Genomic DNA, 23,675 nt, shown 5'->3' with positions numbered 1-23,675 from the left:
CCGGCATTTATTGAATGCGTAAAGAATTGTCATGAATCGTTTTTGTGTCTAGTCGTTTTCCTTAACTCATGTACCATCGCAGGCAAAGCCTCTCATTTGTATGAGTAGGCAAGACTCCATTATGCTCTCTCTGTGTGTGTGTGTGTACATGCTAATTAACACCTTGCCTATGTAGGCCTAGTGTCAAACAAGCTGTTCTATTCCTCTCACACCTTCTCTGCTGTCTCTCTCATACCCTCTGTGCTATTCCTCTCGCACCTTCTCTGCTGTCTCTCTCATACCCTCTGTGCTATTCCTCTCGCACCTTCTCTGCTGTCTCTCTCATACCCTCTGTGCTATTCCTCTCGCACCTTCTCTGCTGTCTCTCTCATGCCCTCTGTGCTATTCCTCTCACACCTTCTCTGCTGTCTCTCTCATGTCCTCTGTGCTATTCCTCTCGCACCTTCTCTGCTGTCTCTCTCATACCCTCTGTGCTATTCCTCTCGCACCTTCTCTGCTGTCTCTCTCATACCCTCTGTGCTATTCCTCTCACACCTTCTCTGCTGTCTCTCTCATGCCCTCTGTGCTATTCCTCTCGTACCTTCTGATCTGTCCCTCTCTCATAACCACTGTGCTGTGTCCCTGTCGTTGTGACCCTGAGCAAGGCAGTTCCCCGGGCGCCAAAGATGTGGATGCCGATTAAGGCAGCCCTCTGCACCTCTGATTCAGAGGGGTTGGGTTAAATGCAGAAGACACGTTAACAGTTGAATGCATTCAGTTGTACAACTGACTAGGTATCCCCCTTTCCCTTTCCCTCCAGAGAGGAGACCATAACCACGGTGGTGAAGAACACCCGTATGAAGCGTCGTGGCCTGTCTCCATCTGGGTTCAACCGCTCCCAAACCTCCACCCCAGATCACCAGACCACCCCCACGACCAGGCAGAGGAGGCAGGCTTCCACCAACAGGAAGACCACCATCCCCACCCTGTACGTCACGGAGCCCGAGGGGGCCGCAGGGGCCCGGGCTGCGGAGAACAAGTGGGTGGAGGTAGAGGAAATCATTGAGTACAAGGTCAACAAGTCGCCCAGGCCCTCCAGGAGAGGTGTCTCCCCAGCCGGGTCGGAGCGGGCACACACCCCCTCCTCCACCCGGCCACAGAGGTCTGCAAACCCTAACGCCAACAACTCCAACAACAACCTTGTAGAACTGCAGAACCACTCCGAGCTACAGGGGGCACAGCCTCTGTACTGGGACGATGAGGAGGAGGATGATGACGTGGCTGTGGATGGGTCCGAGGTCACCCCTGGAATCAGTAGAGAGGCCTACGAGGTCTCCTCGCTTCTAATTCCTAACGACCATGAACACGAAGAGGACGAGGCCTGGCTAGAAGAGCAGCAAGAGGCTTTCATCACAGAACCGGATGACAACACACCCAGAAAGCTGGAGCCTAAAATCCTGACCGAGGGCAGTCGCGTTCTCACCCTGGAGGACCTGGAGGACTACGTCCCCAAGGAGGGGGAGACCTACGGCTCCTCCAACACCCGTTCATCACCTCCCGAGAGGCCCTGCGAGATCTCAGTGCTCCAGAGGGAGATTGGGGGCTCTGCTGTGGGCCAGCCGGTGCTGCTCAACGTAGGGAGGCCTGTGGGGATGCCTAGGGAGAGGCCCAGGCCGGGCTTCTTCAGCCGCTTTAGAGATCACCTCTCAGGAAGCATGTTCTCCCCGGCCGGCCCCCACCACAACTACAACCACCACCCCAGCGGAGGTCAGTCCAGGAGGGAGATTCCCATCCAGGTCAGCCACGCCAAGCTAGAGGTCAAGCCGTTGTACTGCTCTGAGGTGCAGAGAGTGGAGGGAGTGCAGCAGAGCTACAAAACTAAAGTCTACACGTCAGTGGGCAAGTCAGTCACTCTTCAGATTAGCAAGAATAACCCATATCAAAACCAATAATTTAGTGTGTCAAAATAAGTAGCTGGATTAGAAACAAGCAGATTGTTGTTATTCTGTGATACGTACAATAGCCCTTTTAGTCTTAAATGGGAACCTTTCTAGTTAAGTGTTAAAAAGCATATTCTAACATTGCATTTTACTGCAAATGGCGAATCATTCCATTTTCAAGCAACCCGGCTAAAAGTGAAATGCAGACACAGTAAGTCAGTCATTTGGTCAGACAGAAAGTGGACTTTAAAAGACAAACATCCAAAGGGGTTGGATATGTTTAGGCTAAATGATTTCCGAACGCCATTGTATACTATCCAGCCTTCAATTTATTGCTGCCTTTCTTGCCACAAATTTGATGTACTGAAAAATACAATAATTATGAGTTGTTGCGACATGGACTGACACTATTTTCAAGTTCAAAACTCCATCTGCTTTACCCTCGGGCGACAGATGTTTATAATTTTAGCTCCTTGATGTTAAACTTCTGTCCTGTAGGAGAACATCTGTGTACAGCACTTTACACTAAGTGTACAAAACATTAGGAACACCTTCCTAATGTTGAGTTGCACCCCGTTTTGTCCTCAGAACAGCTTCAATTTGTCGGGGCGTTGACTCTACACGGTGTCGACAGAGTTCCTCAGGGATGCTGGCCAAAATGCTTCCCACAGTTGTCAAATTGGTTGGATGTCCTTTGGGTGGTGGACCATTGTTGACACACACCGGAAACTGTTGAGCGTGAAATCCAGCAGCGTTGCAGTTCTTGACACTCAAACGTGTGTCTGGCACCTACCGTACCCCGTTCAAAGGCACTTAAATCTTCTGGTCTTGCCCCTTCACCCTCTGAATGGCGCACATACACAATCCATGTCTCAGTTGTCTCAAGGCTTAGAAATCCTTCTTTAACCTGTCTCCTCCCCTTCATCGACACTGATTGACATCAATAAGGGATCAGTCTTTGTCATGGTGTTCCTAATGTTTTGTACACTCAGTGTATGTCTCTCTGTTCGTTGTTTCCAGCTGAAGTTTAATGAACAAAGAGTATCCATCTTGACTTGTAGCATATCAGTTTGTACATAGGCTAACTCCTGTGAAAGGAGAAACTGTTTGTGTTCTCAAACAGTAACTGACCAAACCAATGACTTCAGCAACAGTAAAGAGCAGTCAGATTTGAAATGTTACAGAGTTGTTCTGAAATCCACCCCAAAAAGAATAACTTTGACAAGATGATAGAAGTATAAGAGCATTGATTACTGAAGTTGCTGAATTGTGCGACACGTCGACAATGTTCTCTCAATGGCAGTCCCTTGAGAATGCAGACACGTGGATCATTGAATTGTACTTCAGATTGGGTAGTCTGTCCTCCTATGCAGAATCAAGTCTCAAATGTTTTAAACATTTCTAAATGGTCAATTACATGTTGTGCAGAGTTGATACATTTACATGAACTGTATATCACTTGTGGTTTGGGCTGTGGAATGATCTCGGTCTACGATTGTGTTATACAGGTCTCATATAAAAGTGTATCAATTTACTTCAGGTTATATACATCCAAAACATGCAACTATATAGGATAATTAATCTTGTCCTGGGTCATTTGTTTTATAGAAAGCCAAGTCTTCATTATCAGTTTGAGAGCAATGAAGAGTGGATTGACTTTAGACCATTTTTTTAAAAGTATTTGTGATTACTTTGGAGTAAAATGTAATTCAAATATGTTTAGAGAAGTGACCGTATGATATGTAGTAGCTGATTTGCGTGTTTATCAGATTAACACAGTCATTTCAATCCTTTATTCGGTTCAGGTGAGAGCAGTTGCATAGTTAGGAGTGAGTCATTGATCACACTGGATTTGTTGCAATATCATGTTTTAAAATAGTGAATTACTGTTTCCCAAAGTAAGAGTGATGTTTTATGTTAGATAAAACAAAATATTGTAGAAGCATTTAAACTTTTTTGCTGTAAGAAATTCAACATAAAGCACAAATAGGGTTTGACTGCCTGCACATGTTTTAGTTAATGAAAATACATGTTGAATATCCCTAAATAAATTAATTGCAACTGATGAACATGATTGGCCTGTTTTATTCACTCCTGGTGAATGTGTGGGTTGGTTTATATCAGGGATGGACAACTCCAGTCTCCCGGGACCAGAGGGGTGTGCACACTTTTCCCCATTCCTAGCAAACACAGCTGATTTAAACTGATTGCGTTCTAAAACTGAAGATCATGATTAGTTGATTATTGGAGTCAGGTGTGTTAGTTGGGACTGGAGCAAAAGTGTGACACCAATCAGACGTCCCTTTTTCAGGACCCTGTCTTTCAAAGATAAATCATAAAAATCCAAATAACTTCACAGATCTTCATTGTAAAGGGTTTAAACACTGTTTCCCATGCTTGTTCAATGAACCATTAATGAACATGCACCTGTGGAACGGTCGTTAAGACACTAACAGCTTACAGACGGTAGGCAATTAAGGTCACAGTTATGAAAACTTAGTCTGAAAAAAAGATGCCCAGGGTCCCTGCTCATCTGCGTGAACGTGCCTCTGGCATGCTGCAAGGAGGCATGAGGACTACAGATGTGGCCAGGGCAATAAAATGTCCGTACTGTGAGACGCCCAAGATAGCGCTACAGGGAGACAGGGCGGATAGCTGATCGCCCTTGCAGTGGCAGGCCACGTGTAACACCTGCACAGGATTGGTACATCTGAACATCACACCTGCGGGACAGGCACAGGATGGCAACAACTGCCCGAGTTACACCAGGAACGCACAATCCCTCCATCAGTGCTCAGACTGTCCGCAATAGGCTGAGAGGCGCTTGACTGAGGGCTTGTAGGCCTGTTGTAAGACAGGTCCTCACCAGACATTACCAGCAACAATGTCGCCTATAGGCACAAACCCACCGTCGCTGGACCAGACAGGACTGGCAAAAAGTGCTCTTCACTGACGAGTCGTGATAGTCGGATTCGCGTTTATTGTCAAAGGAATGAGCGTTACACCGAGGCTTGTACTCTGGAGCGGGATCGATTTGGAGGTGGAGGGTCCGTCGCAGCATTATCGGACTGAGCTTGTTGTCATTGCAGGCAATCTCAACGCTGTGCGTTACAGGGAAGACATCCTCCTTCCTCATGTGGTACCCTTCCTGCAGGCTCATCCTGACATGACCCTCCAGCATGACAATGCCACCAGCCATACTGCTCGTTCTGTGTGTGATTTCCTGCAAGACGGGAATGTCAGTGTTCTGCCATGGCCAGCGAAGAGCCCAGATCTCAATCCCATTGAGCACATCTGGGACCTGTTGGATTGGAGGGCCTTGGTGGAAGACTGGGGTAACATCTCACAGCAAGAACATATCTGGTGCAGTCTGAGGAGATGCACTGCAGTACTTAATACAGCTGGTGACCACACCAGATACTCACTGTTACTTTTGATTTTGACCCCACCCCCCCCCTCTTTGTTCAGGGACACATTATTCCATTTCTGTTCATCACGTCTGTGGAACTTGTTCAGTTTGTCTCAGTTGTTTAATCTTATGTTCATACAAATATTTAACCATGTTAAGTTTGCTGAAAATAAACAGTTGACAGCGAGGATGTCTCTCTTTTTTTTTTTTTGGCAGTGTTTTAAAGTGTAGGGCTAAGAAATACTAGCCAGAATTAGGAGTCGACAATGGTAGCTCTAACTATTGATTACATATTTCAGGTCAGGTGCGTGGCCTTCAACCTGCTATAATGTTAAGCAAATCATTGGCTGTTTTCAGTTACTGATTGAAAACTGGATCACTACGTGTATAAAATAAGATATCCAGGCAATATAGTTTCATTATTTGACTTTACTACAGTTGTAAAACACATACATATTTGTAAAACAAGGACTTGAATGAAGGTTGGGTGACGTGTCAATATCTGGCCACTGAAAACAATTTTACATGCAAAGCAGGGCTTCAATCTGCATCGGGGAAGTTCAGCTTTATAGAGTGATTTCAAATTAAAGGCAATGTTTCCGCTTTAGTGGAGACTGCACTCACTGTAAACGCGGCATATGTCGGCTCAATCGTAAATTAACGTAAATTCTATCAATGAATATAAAGCTTCAGCTTTAGACTGAATCAAGCCTTCAATCATTGAAACGTTGGTTAGTCAAACATGTTTCATTAAGTCATTTGTGCAAAGTAATGAATTCAAAGGGAGATCAAACACAAAAGGACAAGAAGCAGTGGTGCATTAGTCATGGGCCACAGTAGCCTATGTAAAATAAAAGTTACTAATGCACTCAATTTGGGTTGTGAATGGAAGTTGCCTTGTGAAACAAGGCATGTCAAACTACAAACTTAAAAGCCATCAAAAGCTGCTGAAACAATGTAGCCTTTTTTAAGACCGGTTTGTGGAATTCAATGTAGCCAGTTTCAAGTAAAGCCGATGTTCTACGCTTTTCTTTATTCTCCTTTAAGGACTGACACTACTTGCTCCAGTTATTTAAATATGCCTTTGATCTTTTATTCTCATTCAATTGTTTTCTGTCCAAAAGAACCCACTGCATATTATACTACAGGTGAGATTTGTAAAATAATGAAGACAAAACATAAAAGTTTCACGCCTGTACAACAGTGAACAAAAATCTATTCGGGGTAAGTCGTGGTCTCAGAAAGTGCAGCTTCCTGTATAGCTGTTCTAGTGATTAACATGATTGTAAATCCTAATTGGCAATCTGTTTTATTGGTAAATTAAGTCATTCTATAATTTCAATAGTATGGTAAAAACCTACAGGGAAACTTCAAACAGATTGCCTCACACACACACACACACGTTGACTAGGATCCCTAGCAAACAGCAGCTAGGCTACAGTCAGTTCCTGAGATCGGCTATGAATGTATATGAATGGATGGTGCTTCCCTGTATGACGATGCAAGGGCCAGAGTTAGCTAGTGCCCAAGCCCCTGGCATTGTGATTGGTTGTTAGCTGCTCTATGTTGACAATATTGTTAGTCAACAATCCCTCTTAAAAGGAATGAAAGGCCTGGGCCTCTCCCTACTCTTTACCTTTCTGGCTATAGCTGTGGAACCGTGTTGTGGCTAATGACAACCAACGCATTTCCGTACAACCACATTTTCAGGTCAGTTCTGCTAGACAGGAACAGAACAGCAATGTTCCGAAGCTGTACCGACAGGGCTAGACTTCGGGGCCAGCCAGGACATTTGCGAACATACATACCATACAAGGATCCACTCTTGCTGAGCACTAGGTGGAATGAGTCTTGTTATTATGGTCAGAGTGAATACAAATAGAATGCTTAGGGGCTATAATACTGGTAGATGCACAGAAGAATGACTTGGCGGCAGAAACTCCTATGTGCAGTACTCCTTCATAGTAAAATAAAACAAGGTAGTCCCAGGTTAACCATTAATGGAGTATTTTTCTTTGTGGATCAAAATACAACAACTTTTAAGCTGACCACCAGGCAAATAAATAAATACAGCAAAATTGTTCACTTCTATCTTCCAAATATGTAAAAAGATATTCCTGCGCACTCAGAAGGCTACCATCTGTGGTTCGGGGCGAGGCAGGTTGTCTGTAGTTCCTTCCAACACCGGTATCTGACGGAATGTTCAGGATTGGAATAGGAGGGCTGCCATTTTGTAAGGAGTGGCCAGGATGGCTGTCAGGTTTCTCGTCGCTTAAGACAAGTTGTTTTTCTGAACTTTTTTGATTTCCTGAAGAAAGAAAGTAGGTTTGAGGATGACATTTTGGATATGGTGAAAATCAACACTGACATATCTATAAATTATTTACTGACAAATATCTATTAAGTTAAAATGGTGCATATGGCCCCGTCCATCATACCCAGCTCTGTTATGTCGCTACAAACTCACCTCAATAAGGGCGTCTTTCAACTTCCCATAGGCATCGTCGAGATTATCATTGACAACGACAATGTCAAATATGCCAGGTTCCTTGCCTGAAAGATCGTGGGAACCGTTTTAGACAACATCCTTAACGAACTTCTCAACATTTCATTTATAAACATACAACTCTGTTTTAGGTCAAAGTCTCTCCAGAATCAGACTCACTTATCTCCATGTCCACCTGAGCAGCATCTAAACGTTTCTGGAGGCTCTCCTCTGACTCAGTATTTCTGTCCCTTAAACGTTTCTCCTAAAATGCCAAAATGTCAGAGGGAGATCATCATGGGTGGGTTGGCGTTAGATCAGGAGTTATTGGACTTATATAACCAATTGTACACAAGTTAAACAAGACACAAATGACACTGGTACACCATTTTATAATGCCTCCTGGCTCTCACCAGTATGTTCATGGACGGAGGCTGGATCGAGATGTAGATGGGGTTGAGGTCTGTCGTCTTGACAGCCCTAACGCCCTGCATGTCGATGTCCAGGATGCAGATCAGGTTCTTGTCTTTAACGGCCTGCACCGAGGCCTTGCTCGTCCCGTACATGTTCCCCGAAAACACTGCGCTCTCAATGAACTCCCCTTTGTCGATGCTGGCCTGCATATACTCCCTTGTAACATAATGGTAATCTGAAACAACAATTTTATGTTAAAAAGGTTGGTTATTGAAAGGAATAAAGACACAGGGGACAGCATAGCTTCAACCATCTTTGGGCGACCTAATTTTAAAAAGTGATGCAACAGGAGGATTTGGAGCACAAGTGTCTATCGTGGAGTTTAAAAACCCTACCTACCTTTGCCATTCTCTTCACCAGGACGAGGGCTCCTTGTTGTATCTAAAGGATGAGAGCACACAATTAGATATTTTATTTCTGGAACTGACACCTCCCTGACATTTTACACAGTTAACAGGGGACTGGTGCAGAGCACACTTACGCGAGACGCTGAAGCCAAACACGCCCTCGTACTCCTTGAGCAGGTTCTTGAGCAGCGTGCTCTTCCCAGCCCCTGACGGGCCACTCAGCACCACTGGCCTGGGTCCTGCCATAGCTATGGGGAGAGGAGGAGGAGGAGAGAGAGAGGGTAAGATGAGAGAATCCAACAGTCTGGAATTCCTCACTGCACGGGGTGTGGTGGTTACATTATGTCTTCATGGCATGAGTTATGTAACGAGACAAACGGTTGGAACTGGTGTCACGAGGAGAAACGGCCCGGCGCAGCAGCTGTCATTCTTGAGACTAAAAACATACCTAGGCCTATCCTTTATTCATATGACGAAACTACTAAATCTCTATTTGCCTATATTCAAATAGTGGTGTAATACACCTGGTCTAAACACCACAAATAGGCCCAAGGGCTGAATATGACAAACCAGGTATCCTATAAAAACTGACGAATTGGTGATTCTGTAGTACACATCGTAAGCAAGACTAGTAGGACCAAATAACCCCAACAGTGGTTACCACGGCACCCCCATGGAACAATCTAATTGGAGAGCCTAAAATGACTCTGCTGCTTCCGATTGCAAGGCAGAAGAAGTGATTTCAGTACAGCTTTTCAGTCTGGAACGACTGTTTAAAAGCTGCAATATATGTCACTTTTTGGACACCCAAACAAATTTGCATAGAAATGTGAGATCTCTGTCATTCTCATTGAAAGCAAGCCTAAGAAGCGGTAAATCTGTTCTACGTGCCGATCTCCTCATCCTCGTAATTGTATCTGTTCTATCACACTTGATACTCGTAAATTGGAAAACCCAGAAGTGCGCTTTAAATGCCGGTAAAAGCCTGTACCTCAAGTGCGCCATCACTCAAGAGGGCATTATATTGCTTCACTCATTCATTAATACGGTCAGTAATGCACAAGGCTGAGTACTTATTTTTACAGTGTAAAAATAGGAATACAAGAGAAAATTTTAGCAAGGCATTTCAGAAAAAACATGTTTGATAAAACACTACACCTACTCAAACAGAGATAGAGGGCAGTTATTACACCCTTGAGGAGATACAGACATGAAATCCTCAACAGTTTGAGCCAAATAAACAAGTTAGGACCAAAACAACATTAGAAAATTCCAATGGAAGTCAGAGGGGCTGAACTCTGATATTACACAGGTACTTAAGGAGTGGGAGAAGGGGTTTGCTAGTTTGTTCTTAGGTAACAAAAATGTGGCATATTTCGAGGAATATTTTTTATAAAAGACATTTTCCCTGAGAACTAAAATGGAAATCAATGTTAGAACCCACACACAGTTGAAGTCGGAAGTTTACATACACTTAGGTTGGAATCATTAAAACTCGTTTTCAAATCACTCCACAAATTTCTTGTTAACAAACTATAGTTTTGGCAAGTTGGTTAGGACATCTACATTATGCATGACAAGTCATTTTTCCAACAATGTTTTACAGTGAAATAATCTGTCTATCACAATTCCAGTGGGTCAGAAGTTTACATACACTAAGTTGACTGTGCTTTTGAACAGCTTGGAAAATTCCAGAAAATGATGTCATGGCTTTAGAAGCTTCTGATAGGCTAATTGACATCATTTGAGTCAATTTGAGGTGTACCTGTGGATGCATTTCAAGGCCTACCTTCAAACTCAGTGCCTCTTTGCTTGACATCATGGGAAAATCTAAATAAAATCAGCCAAGACAGAATTTTATTTGTAGACCTCCACAGGTCTGATTCATTCTTGGGAGCAATTTCCAAACGCCTGAAGGTACCGCGTTCATCTGTACAAACAATAGTACGCAAGTATAAACACCATGGGACCACGCAGCCGTCATACCGCTCAGGAAAGAGACACGTTCTGTCTCCAAGAGATGAATATACTTTGGTGCGAAAAGTGCAAATCAATCCCAGAACAACAGCAAAGGACCTTGTGAAGATGCTGGAGGAAACCGGTACAAAAGTATCTATATCCACAGTAAAAACGAGTCCTATATCGACATAGCCTGAAAGGCCGCTCAGCAAGGAAGAAGCCACGGCTCCAAAACCACCATAAAAAAGCAAGACTACGGTTTGCAACTGCACATGGGGACAAATATCGTACTTTTGGGAGAAATGTCCTCTGGTCTGATGAAACAAATAGAACTGTTTGGCCATGATGACCATCGTTATGTTTGGAGGAAAAAGAGGGACGCTTGCAAGCTGAAGAACACTATCTCAACCGCGAAGCACAAGGGTGGAAGCATCATGTTGTGGGGGTGCTTTGCTGCAGGAGGGACAGGTGCACTTCACAAAATAGATGGCATCATGAGGAAGGACAATTATGTTGATATATTGAAATAACATCAAGACATCAATCAGGAAGTTAAAGCTTGGTTGCAAATGGGTCTTCTAAATGGACAATGACCAAGTATACTTCCAAAGTTGTGGCAAAATGACCTAAAGACAACAAAAAGTCAAGGTATTGAAGTGGCCATCACAAAGCCCTGACCTCAATCCAATAGAAAATGTGTGGGCAGAACTGAAAAAGCGTGTGCGAGCAAGGAGGCCTACAAACCCGACTCAGTTACACCAGCTCTGTCAGGAGGAAATGGGTCAAAACTCACCCGAAACATTTGACCAAAGTTAAACAATTTAAAATGCAATACTACCAAATACGAATTGAGTGTATGTACACTTCTGACCCACTGGGAATGTGATGAAACAAATAAAAGCCAGAATAAATCACTTTACTATTATTATGACATTTCACATTCTTAAAATAAAGTGGTGATCCTAACTGACCTAAAACATGGAATTTTACTAGGATTAAATGTCAGGAATTGTGAAAAACTGAGTTTAAATGTATGTTGTGTGTGTGTGTACAGTTGAAATACACACACGAGGAGCTGTCTGTGGCAGAAGTTAAGGTGATTGACGCAGCAAACAATGGGAAAGCGTTTGGCATTGATAAACTGCCTAATGAGGTTTTAAATCTCCTTAATTAATTGATGTCATATATGATTTGCTACACATTTGTTTTGAGTACAGTATACTGCCATCTACTTGATATAGTGAATCACATTCCCAAATCTTCAAAAAAGACCAGAGTGCCACTGAATTATAGGGGCATAAGTTTGAGTACGGTTTATAAATTATATTCATTCATTCTCAACCAATAGGCTAATGACCTTTTAGGAGGATCAAAACATTCTGGTGGAAGAACAAAATAATTTTTTGTGAATCCAGAGCCTGTATAGATCATATCTTCTCGATCGGTACAATAATAAGAAATAGATTACACAAAGACTACTTTTGCATGTTTCATTGATTTCGCAAATAGGGATCTTTTAGCCCATAGTTTGTTAAAGAGGGGTTGATGTTATCACGCAATCCAGTCTCTTTACAAAGTACCAATTGCTTGTGTGCTTGTTAATGAATATCGTACAGATTGGTTTCCCACACCCTCGGGTGTAAAACAAGGAGACGCCTTATCACCGACTTTGTTTGCTATGTTTAGTAATGATTTGGCAAAATAAATGTGACAGTTAAATATTGGGAGTAAGACATGATGAAATGCTAAGTATCGTTTTATATGCTGATATTATTTTGATGGCAGAAACTGAACAAGACCTGAAGAACATGTTATTATGTGCAGTCAATGTGTAAAAAAATACAAAATAAAAATGGAGACTCATGATCAACCAGACAAAAACACGGAATGCATTTTAGAAAACCAGGTACTGAGAAGTGTTTCAGTTTTTTTGGTGTAAACATTCTTGAGTTTACTAGAAATAATAAATATTTGGGGTCTTTTGATTGATGAACATATTACCTTTCTATACGGAACATCTGTTGTGACCTTGAAGAAATAGAGAACAATACCCATTTTATCCTCTATTTCTTCAAGTTACATAGCCCTTTCTACCACGATAAACAATAGCTCTTATTCCAGAAAGCACACCAGATATACCTGGCATTGTGTGGCTGAGTGATGAGGAGAAACTGAAATGTTTGTCCATTGTGCATTTGAGGAATATTTAGATAAAAAGTGCTGCCTATAATTAAATTTTAAAAATATTTAGCGTCTATGTAGTCAATGGTACGTGTGTATAGGCTCGTCTCCCATATGAATCTTCTCTTTGTACTAGACTGGGTTCAAAAGCCTTCCATTTTTTCTGTATATAGTGATATATTTATTGTTTGGGTAAAAGTAAAAAAGGTTATGTATTGATTTTTACATTTACATTTTTTCACTCTTTATGCGATGCAGAAAACATTACATTATCACCACGTGAATTAATGTATTGTTTGTTTATGTGTCAATTAAACCCATAAGGGATGAGTTGCCAATTGGCGATTTGACAAAAAAATAATTCATACAAAATAAAAATAATTCACACACATTGTTAAACAACCCCATCAGACGACAATGCACAATTTACTTAAATTAGTCCTATTCATTTATCAACAAGATCGGCAAGATTGGCTATTTATGAGCCGGATGCATGGCTGGCTATTTGCCTACATTTATTCCAGACAGAGACTTTGATGAAAGGCAAATTCACTTGACCCATATATTGTTTCACTTACAAGAGCAACATTTCTCTCCTGACACTTGTAAATCAAGATAAACAATATAAATTTGTCATTTTCAGTGGCGACCCATCATGCAGGACTGGTGGGTTAGAGCCCCACTTATTTTGAACCCAACCTGTTTAGCTAATAAAAAATACATTTTGTTAGGGCCATATAAAACATTGGTCACCCGTTTTATAATTGTATATATTTTTTTGACATGTTATTTTGGCATTAATACATGTAAAGTAAACATTTTTTTCAAATCAATAAAACGCATACAAACATGGTCTCTGTTCTCCTTTCTTAAAAGGCAGCTGCAAAATGCATGTGTTTCAGCCTAGCTCAGTGATTTCTATGGTGGTGCGGCAGCCAGCGAAAAATACGGAGCGTAGGGGTTGGTAATATTCTCTCGTGCCGTGATTGGCTCATTGTTCTGTCACTCATGGGGACACTACGTCACTGCAAAATCTACAGGAAGAGCTCGTAAATCCAAGCCTCTTGGGTGTTGCCATAGAGTTACATTAGAAGTGCCCATCCAAGAAGGCTCAAGGTCATTGTCCACAGAAAAAATGACATTAAATCAACCGCAGCTTTGATTGGACAACATACTTTCAAAATCTTAGCTAGCAGTCATCATGAACCAAGTCAACAATCTACTGGCAAACCCTTGTCATATGAAGAGAAATTATAGATAAAATGTATTGTGCTCGTCGGCCATAAACATTACACAACAAGTTGGAAAACACATTCAACAGTGAGTGGTTTGGAAGGAATCAGTGGTTAACTGCAAGCGTTGCAAACCAAATCACTAGCCTGTTAATCAGTGGAGTGGGTGTGTGGTCCAAGTCTGGGTTTACGGGTCATTTTCCAAGCATAAAAGGATAAACATTAATTGAGCCATAAAAAAAGGTTGAATATTGGCCATGCTATCAATCCAGAATGACTTCGGCACAGTTCAAAACTGGAAACTCGGAATCTCAGACTTCAGTGAGTTCAAGGCAACTGGAAAGTCCGAAGAAGAAGAAAAAAGAAGATCAAACTGGGAAAATATATTTTGAACGGTCGGGAACCCAGGACTCTTTCTAGAGCTCTGACCTGAAGATCACTGATGTCATGATTCAACCTTGTCCCCCCCCCCCCAAGAGTACACAGTTGTCTGAAAGCCCAATAAATCCAGAGAATGCCAGACTTCGATGAGATTTGCCACAAAGGACCGACGCATCACCTTCCTGTTCAAGTGAGCACAGCACAACAACGTGAGTCTAAAAAATGTATTGTATGCTGCAATATGCCAGGGAGATATGTATACTGTAGCTAAGAAAGATTAATTGAAATTGTCTTTTCCACTTGACGTCCCCTTATGCCATAGTTTGTACATCTCAATTGTCAGTAGAAGCCACATTTGTTTAGGCAAGTCAGCAATATCAGCTGTTTTTTTAAGGCAGTACATGAACTGTTTCACTGCCAGACAAGGCGCCGCTGAAGAAAAAAGCTCTGCTGTTGGGACAACTTTAAGTAGGCCCTAACAGTTTGTGGGCACAGTTATAGTGTAATAAATGTATTATTTAGTGTTGTGTCTTGTCTAGTGGCTTTGTTGGCATGTATATAAAAAATAGGGGTGTTTGCCTCACCAACATTTAAATGCTAAAAATTGCCAATGGTCTTTTTTTCCTCTCCGAATTGACATGTCCTAAAAATGCCTATGCGAGAATAAATAATAGCAAGCAAGCATGGGCTTTGATCACGACATAATGGCAGACGTCGTCAGCAGTGGAATAATTAATTATATGGACAGACAAGGTAGGCCTACCAAACAACGCCAAGTAGACAGACAAAAACAACCATAGTCGTCTGGAAATAACTCAATTGAACAATGACTAGCTACAGATCGTACAAGATGTTAGAAGATAAAACTTGTGCCCGGAAACGAGTGAGTGAACCTGAGCTGCGCGTGTCCGTATTGGGAATTGAGAGCAGTTCGTTGTAATCCAATCGTTGCAGCAGGCTCAATCGATACCCCGCCCGTTTCTTTACAGACAGAATAACTAGCCAATAGTTGTTTAGAGCACGCTTCTCTTTACACAGTTTGAGTGAGAGCGAGAAATGCTGGCAACTGAAAATAGTTTCCCGATCACAGTTAAATTACAAAAAATAATAATACTCGTGTCAAAATCTTATTCGGAAAATTCTCCATATAAGTTATGATACTAATTTTGTCCGAGTACTCAGCCCAACCCTAATTACTATACTTCCCGTTCTTAAGGTTAGTTTTTGCATATTTTACTTTCGGTTTTGAACACCAGATTCAAACAGCTGAAAATACACAACAACAAAAAAGAGTTATGGAAGATGCGGTTTCGTTGGCACAATTACTCTAATCTCTACATAATGACTGCCTGTTTAGTCTCAAACTGAAATTAAGCAAACTATTTAGTTGTTAACCATATTGGCTAAAGTCGCTCTTCCCTCTTACCTTTGGTCACCGTCAGTAGACTTGTGAGTGAGGAAGCTGGCTGAGCAGCAGGATGTGTGAGGACAGAATAGGAAAGTGAATTGAGCAACACGATTATATGCTGAAGCCTGGGGCCAGTCAAATGTGGTGTTTGTGGTAGCAGACTGTATGAACGCACGCGCAAACATAGTGAAACCAAATCGTTGATCCCTCCAATCACCTCTCAGTACACAGTTTAAACCCTGGCCAGCAGTTTGTGACATACCTGAAAGAAGGCAATCCCTAGGTTGTCTGTAGGACAGGGGTGTCAAACAAACGAACCTGGGCCATTATTTGAGTGCATTCAGAAAGTATTCAGACCCCTTGACTTTAACCACATTTTGTTACAATACAGCCTTATTTTAAAATTGGTTACATTTTTGTCGAAATCTAATTGTGTCGAATTAAAATAATTATCAAAAAACAATTGGCTGTAGGGCAAACTATTTTTCAAGGGAAGTGGGTGACAACTGTCAGCCCTCAACAAACTGTTACAATCAGTAGGTTTCCTGTAAAGATCAGTGTATAGAACATTATTTTCACACAAGATCAGAAGATCAAGAAAACGGATTTGACGTGTATCAGATTGCATAGTAAATCTCAAATGTTCAGAACAGGAGTTAAGAAAAACGCAAAACAGCTCCAGGCGTTGTAAAGTCAGTGTCCTGTTTGCAAAATCCCAACGCAGTGTCAAACTACACAGTATCTACTGTATACATCTGTTAGTCTCACTGGGTGTACGAACAGGAGCACATTCAACAATATTAACACAGCTGGAGCTGTGTTAATATCATCAATATACCGTTTCCAAATAATACAAAAAAAATGTGTTGAGAGGATTGAAAATACTGTTTCTCCATGTAACCCACATACAAATTAGCATAGTTAGCATAGTTAGGAGCCATGGGGGATCCCATTGCAGTACCCTTCGTGTGAATAAAGAAATCATTTAGAAACATAAAGTAGTTGTGTGTGAGTACTATTTCAGCCAATGTTATAATGCAGGGACTGGAAGGTAGTTCATTAGGGTCACGTTGCAGAAGAAAATGTTCTATAGCTTCAATACCGCCCTCGTGTGCAATATTTGTGTATAACGACTCAACATCAAAAGAAACTAACAAGATATTCTCAGGGAGAGGATCAAGAGATTCAATAATAGAGATCATACTGCTGGTGTCCTTTACAAAGGAGGGGAGCTGTTCTGCGAGTGGTCTAATAGAAAAGTAAACAAAAAGTAGATAGAGGGGCCGTTACTGCATCAATGCCCGCTACAATAGGGCACCCTGGAGGTTTTGTAACATTCTTGTGTAATTTCGTATAGTATAGAACGTGGCAATTTTAGGGTGTTGAATAGCCAAAAAGTCGTGTTCTTTTTTGGTTATCTGACCAGAACTTAAAATACCCTTCTAGGACAGTAAAGATAGTATTCTGAAATTGGAAAGTGGGGTCACTTCTGAGTTTCTTGTAAAAGGTGTTGTTAAGTAGTTGTTCATGACACTCATTTATATAAACTGTCCTTTCCCTGAGTACAACCTTGCTTTAAGGAAGCCGGCAACCCTTTTTCTATTGATTCTTGAAACATAGCAAGAATGAAAGGAATCAGTTTATCATTGAATGCTTTATAAATCTCGCTTATTAAACCATCATTTCCAGGGGACCTATTGTCCTTAAGCCTTTTAATAGTCTTCTCAATTTCAGATAACTCAAAAATCATTATCTATCTTCTTAGCAATGTTTGCTACATTGTCTAAGAAAATATTCATATTGGAGGTTGACTGGGCTGATGTTGCCCAGTTCTATCAGAATCTTTATACATGCTGAGAGATTTATTTTGGATTTTCATTGGGAGTATTATTTATCGTTAATTTACATATGGAAGTCTTTTCGCCTGCCCTTTTTTCTAAATTAAAGAAATATTTTCTATTTTTCTCTCCCTCTTGATCTTACAAACGCTCCCCGGGCCTTTTCCTCATAGATACAGTCTAACTGCATTTGCAATGAAGATAGTTCAGTAGTTTTTAGTATAATCCATTATTCCCTTTATGATGTCTTATTCTTTCTCTTGACACGAGCAATTCATTTCCCCATTGAAATAGCCAAAAACCTTATATACATTTTCATTAGTTGTTAACACACTGTGTTAACAACCCTCCAGGCAAGCTTCAATGCCATACAACTCTCCTTCCGTGGCCTCCAAATGCTCTTAAATACAAGTAAAACTAAATGCATGCTCTTCAACCGATCGCTACCTGCACCTACTCGCCTGTCCAACATCACTACTCTGGACGGCTCTGACTTAGAATATGTGGACAACTACAAATACTTAGGTGTCTGGTTAGACTGTAAACTCTCCTTCCAGACCCATATCAAACATCTCCAATCCAAAGTTAAATCTAGAATTGGCTTCCTATTTCGCAACAAAGCATCCTTCACTCATGCTGCCAAACATACCCTTGTAAAACTGACCATCCTACCAATCCTCGACTTTGGCGATGTCATTTACAAAATAGCCTCCAATACCCTACTCAACAAATTGGATGCAGTCTATCACAGTGCAATCCATTTTGTCACCAAAGCCCCATATACTACCCACCATTGCGACCTGTACACTCTCGTTGGCTGGCCCTCGCTTCATACTCGTCGCCAAACCCACTGGCTCCATGTCATCTACAAGACCCTGCTAGGTAAAGTCCCCCTTATCTCAGCTCGCTGGTCACCATAGCATCTCCCACCTGTAGCACACGCTCCAGCAGGTATATCTCTCTAGTCACCCCCAAAACCAATTATTTATTTCTCTCCTTCCAGTTCTCTGCTGCCAATGACTGGAACAAACTTCAAAAATCTCTGAAACTGGAAACACTTATCTCCCTCACTAGCTTTAAGCACCAACTGTCAGAGCAGCTCACAGATTACTGCACCTGTACATAGCCCACCTATAATTTAGCCTAAACAACTACCTCTTTCCCTACTGTATTTAATTTATTTATTTTGCTCCTTTGCACCCCATTATTTTTATTTCTACTTTGCACATTCTTCCATTGCAAATCTACCATTCCAGTGTTTTACTTGCTATAGTGTATTTACTTTGCCACCATGGCCTTTTTTGCCTTCACCTCCCTTATCTCACCTCATTTGCTCACATCGTATATAGACTTGTTTATGCTGTACTATTGACTGTATGTTTGTTTTACTCCATGTGTAACTCTGTTGTTGTGTGTGTCGAACTGCTTTGCTTTATCTTGGCCAGGTCGCAATTGTAAATGAGAACTTGTTCTCAACTTGCCTACCTGGTTAAATAAAGGTGAAATAAATAAAAAATTAGCTCCCAGTAACTTCCAAACGTATTTTTAACACAGGCACAATTCCAGTATTTATCAATAATTCCTGCTACTTCCTTCTTAAATACTTCATTCTCTAGAGTCTTGTTCATTTTCCAGTAACAAACTTTTTTTGTTGACAAACCATGCATATTTATCGAGATCCCTTTGTGGTCTGTTAAAAAAAATCTATGGTTCAATTAAGACTGTATCAACCTTGTCAGCCATATCTTCAGAAATCAATACGGGATTGTATAGATAAATCTTTGATACCCAATATAAACATAAGATTATCTGGGTTCAGTGTCTCCAAATATCTAGAACACCTCTGACCTTAGACATATTCCTTATCTCACAAACAGAATTGCTATCAAGATTATCATGTGATACTGTATTAAAATCTCCACACCATATTACTTTGGCCAATGGGAATGTAGACAATTTTACTTATTTTCCTCTCAATGTCTCTAAATAAAGTACAGTTACTTGACCTATTATGGGAAGCATAAATATTTACAACAATGAATTGAACGTGGTTGACATCTACCAATGGTATAATCCATCTCCCTGTATTATCTGCTTAATTAGTAGATTAGAAGAAACTAAAGTTTGCTAAACTGTTTAAAAAAATAATGTCTGAGTATAACAGAACTGATTTGGCAGGCAAAAGCCTGAGAAAAAGCCATTCAGGAAGTAGGATTTTTCTTGAAGTTTTCTATTCAATGCCATTACAGTATCCATTTACTTAGGGACTCAAATTGCAGTTCCTATGCCTTCCACTAGATGTCAACCGTCTTTAGAAATGGTTTCAGGCTTGTATTCTGAAAAATGAGGGAGTAAGAGCAGTCTGAATGAGTGGACCCTGCCAGGTCACTTTTTCATGCGCGCGACCAGAGAGAGTGCCTTTCTAGTTTACCTTTTATATTGACGACGTTATTGTCCGGTTGAAATATGATAGATTATTTAGGCTAAAAACAACCTGAGGATTGAATATAAACATCGTTTGACATGTTTCTATGAACTTTACGGAAACAATTTTGATTTTGTTTTTGTCTGCCTGTTGTGACTGTTTGAGCCTGTGGATTACTGAAGAAAATTTTAACAAAACTGAGGTTTTCGGATATAAAAGAGACATTATCGAACAAAAGGGATATTTATTGAATAAATGAATGTCTTCTGAGTGCCACAATATGAAGATCATCGAAGGTAAGGGATGAATTTTATCTCTATTTCGAACTTGTGTAACCCTTCTACTTGGCTGGTTACTGTTTGTAATGATTTGTCTGCTGGGCTATGTTCTCAAATAATTGTAAGGTATGCTTTCTCCTTAAAGCATTTATGAAATCTGACACCGTGGATGGATTCACAAGAAGTTCATCTTTAAACCAATGTAAAATAGTTGTATCTTTTCTGAATTTTTATAATGAGTATTTCTGTATTTGAATTTGGAGCTCTGCAATCTCACTGGATGTTGGCCAGGTGGGACGCTAGCGTCCCACATACCCCAGAGAGGTTAACACTTTTTTGGTTACTACATGATTTCTTGTGTTATTTCATAGTTTTTGTCTACTATTCTACAATGTAGGAAATAGTAAATAAAGAAAAACCTTGAATGAGTAGGTGTTCTAAAACCTTTTCCTGGTAGTGTGTGCATATCTATTCACCCACTTTGCTATGAAGCCCCTAAATAAGATCTGGTGCAACCAATTACCTTCAGAAGTCACATAATTAGTTAAATAAAGTCCACCTGTGTGCAATCGAAGTGTCACATGATCTCAGTATATATACACACGTTCTGAAAGGCCGCCTAGTCTGCAACACCACTAACTAAGCAAGGGGCACCACCAAGCAAGCGGCACTATGAAGACCAAGAAGCTCTCCAAACAGGTCAGGGACAAAGTTGTGGATAAGTACAGATCAGGGTTGGGTTCTAAAAAAAATATCCAAAACATTGAACATCCCACGGAGCACTCCCCAAACATATGGAAGAAGGTATTCTGGTCAGATGAGACTAAAATTGAGCTTTTTGTCCATCAAGGAAAATGCTATGTCTGGCGCAAACCCAACATCTCTCATCATTTCCATCGGCAGGGACTGGGAAACTGATCAGCATGGAAAGAATGATGGATGGCGCTAAATACAGGGAAGTCCTTGAGGGAAACCTGTTTGTCTTTCAGAGATTTGAGACTGGGACGGAGGTTCACCTACCAGCAGGACAACGACCCTAAGCATACTGCTAAAGCAACACTTGAGTGGTTTAAGGGGAAACATTTAAATGTCTTGGAATAGCCTAGTCAAAGCCCAGACCTCAATCCAATTGAGAATCTGTGGTATGACTTAAAGATTGCTGTACACCAGCGGAACCCATCCAACTTGAAGGAGCAGTTTTGCCTTGAAGATCAGGCAAAATGTATGTATAGATGCCAAAATGTATGCCAAGCTTATAGAGACATACCCAAAGAGACTTGCAGCTGTAATTACTGCAAACGGTGGCTCTACAAAGTATTGAAGTAGTTCTGTTTTTTTTGTTATTTCTTGATTGTGTCACAATAAAACATATTTTGCATCTTCAAAGTGGTAGGCATGTTGTGTAAATCAAATGATACAAACCCCAAAAATCTATTTTATTTCCAGGTTGTAAGGCAACAAAATAGGAAAAATGCCAAGGTATTTATTTCACCTTTATTTAACCAGGTAGGCAAGTTGAGAACAACAGTGATAGACTGCATCCAATTTGTTGAGTAGGGTATTGGAGGTTATTTTGTAAATGACATCGCCAAAGTCGAGGATTGGTAGGATGGTCAGTTTTACAAGGGTATGTTTGGCAGCATGAGTGAAGGATGCAATATAACCGTACCGTTACCGTGGCCCACTGTGGGCCCACTATAGAACAAAAGCAGAAAAATACTTAGCGCACAAACCATTCTGTCGTGGATGATGCTGGCTTTTGCCGACTGGTCGAGCCCCGCTACACACACTGCCAAGTAGGCGCTATTTTTCAGATGTTGCCCTACTGGAGTTACACATTGTTGAAACGCACATCTATGAGCTACTTGCTATGGGCGTCACTGCTATTAGCTTCATGACTGACATTTGGACCAGTGATGTCAGCCCCATGAGTCTGACAGCAGTGGGTCGACGAGGACTTCGTCGTATTCCATGCTCAAGAATGTGCTGGTTTTCATACCGCTGCTGCCATTTCAAATGGCATTTGAGAACATGTTTGAAACATGAACACACGCCTAGCGCCATTTGAACAACTGACTCAAGAAATAAGCCAATCAACTGCATCTGCAGCAGACATGATACCCTCTGTCGTGGCATTGAAACGCCTGCAACAAAACTGCCGACAGACCGTGGGATTAAAACTTGCAAAAGTACTCGAGGCTGTGAACAAGAGATTCAGTGGCATTCTCTTTGAGCCTCTACTGTGTTGCCACTATGCTCGATGCTAGATGCAGACAAGAAACAGGTTTTACGTGAAATGTTATACACAGCTGGACAAGATGGAAACGGTCACAGTGACAGTGCGCACCGAGGAAGAGAGGCCACGGACAGACAGAGCTGAAACTTCACTGCTTGAAATGTATGATGAAATCCTGGTTGAGACTGAACAATGAAACAGCACAGCAAGTAAGCGAAAAAAAAAAAAAAATATATATATATATATATATATATATATATATATTTTTTTTTTTACTGGTAATGGGGACATACATAAATGCCAACAATAACTTTTGGTCAGTGTGTGTGTTTCAACTATTTAACTGTACTAGAATGGTACAAAGGTCACAAATGTTAAATAATCGGTTATCAGTATAGTTTTTTTTGGGGGGGGGCAAGGAAAATATCTGGGTCTACAACATCACCATACATAGGATGAGCCTATAAGATTTACGTAACACCTCGAGGCACCACTTTTCAAATGTGACAGAAAACAAGGGGTGCATGCGAGTTGACTACAGGCATGGGATAAAGTTAATTACATTTGAAACAGTCTGCATGCCATTACAGATTTGACATTAGGTTTACTAAGACAGTTGGCCCTTATATGCGTTCCACTGTTCCACAGCATGTGATTGGTCCTTGCCAGACAGTGACCAACCTTTCATCATGTAAAATCAGTTGGCTCTTAATTTCATTAGGCTACTGATTAGTAGTTAATGCAGTCAGCAATATGAACAAAGTGTTCAGTCACGTAAGAGATTCCACTTGTGTAGGCTATACTTTTTTTTTTTTTTTACATTTAGCTAGGCATGTCAGTTAAGGACACATTCTTATTTACAATGACGGCCTACCAGGGAATAGTGGGTTAACTGAACGACAGCTTGGGGATTCAATCCAGAAACCTTTTGGTTACTGGCCCAACGCTCTAACCACTAGCCTACCTGCCGCCCCAAAAAAGGGAGGTGTCGTAGAATTACAACATTATGTTAATCACATTACTTATATATTAGAATGTATTCCTATATTAGTACATTCACACGGTCTGTTTTTCTGAGGGCAAACAGAATTGGGTTCTTAGAA

At 41.1% G+C, this 23,675-nt stretch overlaps 2 protein-coding genes across 12 annotated transcripts in view; one reads left to right on the top strand and one right to left on the bottom strand.

Annotated features, from left to right (window-relative positions):
- obscnb (obscurin, cytoskeletal calmodulin and titin-interacting RhoGEF b) overlaps positions 1-3,993 on the top strand; it is a 104,000-nt gene extending 100,007 nt beyond the window's left edge. For all 9 annotated transcript variants that reach the window (XM_036966969.1, XM_036966970.1, XM_036966966.1 and 6 more), the window contains one exon: positions 800-3,993. In XM_036966969.1, coding sequence (XP_036822864.1) covers positions 800-1,931 — 1,132 coding nt within the window. In that variant the 3' untranslated portion in view covers positions 1,932-3,993. The remainder of the gene's footprint in view (positions 1-799) is intronic.
- Positions 3,994-5,739: 1,746 nt separating this feature from the next.
- Positions 5,740-23,675, bottom strand: part of LOC110508581 (guanylate kinase) — a 21,734-nt gene continuing 3,798 nt past the window's right edge. For 2 of the 3 annotated variants that reach the window (XM_021589184.2, XM_036966763.1), the window contains 6 exons: positions 8,769-8,882; positions 8,627-8,668; positions 8,227-8,462; positions 7,994-8,078; positions 7,796-7,881; positions 5,740-7,636 (listed from right to left, as the gene is read on the bottom strand). In XM_021589184.2, the coding sequence (XP_021444859.1) occupies positions 7,601-7,636; positions 7,796-7,881; positions 7,994-8,078; positions 8,227-8,462; positions 8,627-8,668; positions 8,769-8,882 (599 nt within the window). In that variant the 3' untranslated portion in view covers positions 5,740-7,600. Of the gene's footprint in view, positions 7,637-7,795; positions 7,882-7,993; positions 8,079-8,226; positions 8,463-8,626; positions 8,669-8,768; positions 8,883-15,813; positions 15,966-23,675 lie in introns of those variants that run through there. The other variant, XM_021589185.2, reaches the window with a different exon arrangement.

This window comes from Oncorhynchus mykiss, chromosome 28, assembly GCF_013265735.2.
Source record: "Oncorhynchus mykiss isolate Arlee chromosome 28, USDA_OmykA_1.1, whole genome shotgun sequence".
In the NCBI taxonomy this organism is placed as follows: domain Eukaryota; kingdom Metazoa; phylum Chordata; class Actinopteri; order Salmoniformes; family Salmonidae; genus Oncorhynchus; species Oncorhynchus mykiss.
The sequence above is the reverse complement of the archived record's forward strand: the minus strand, read 5'-3'. Positions and strand labels throughout refer to the sequence as shown.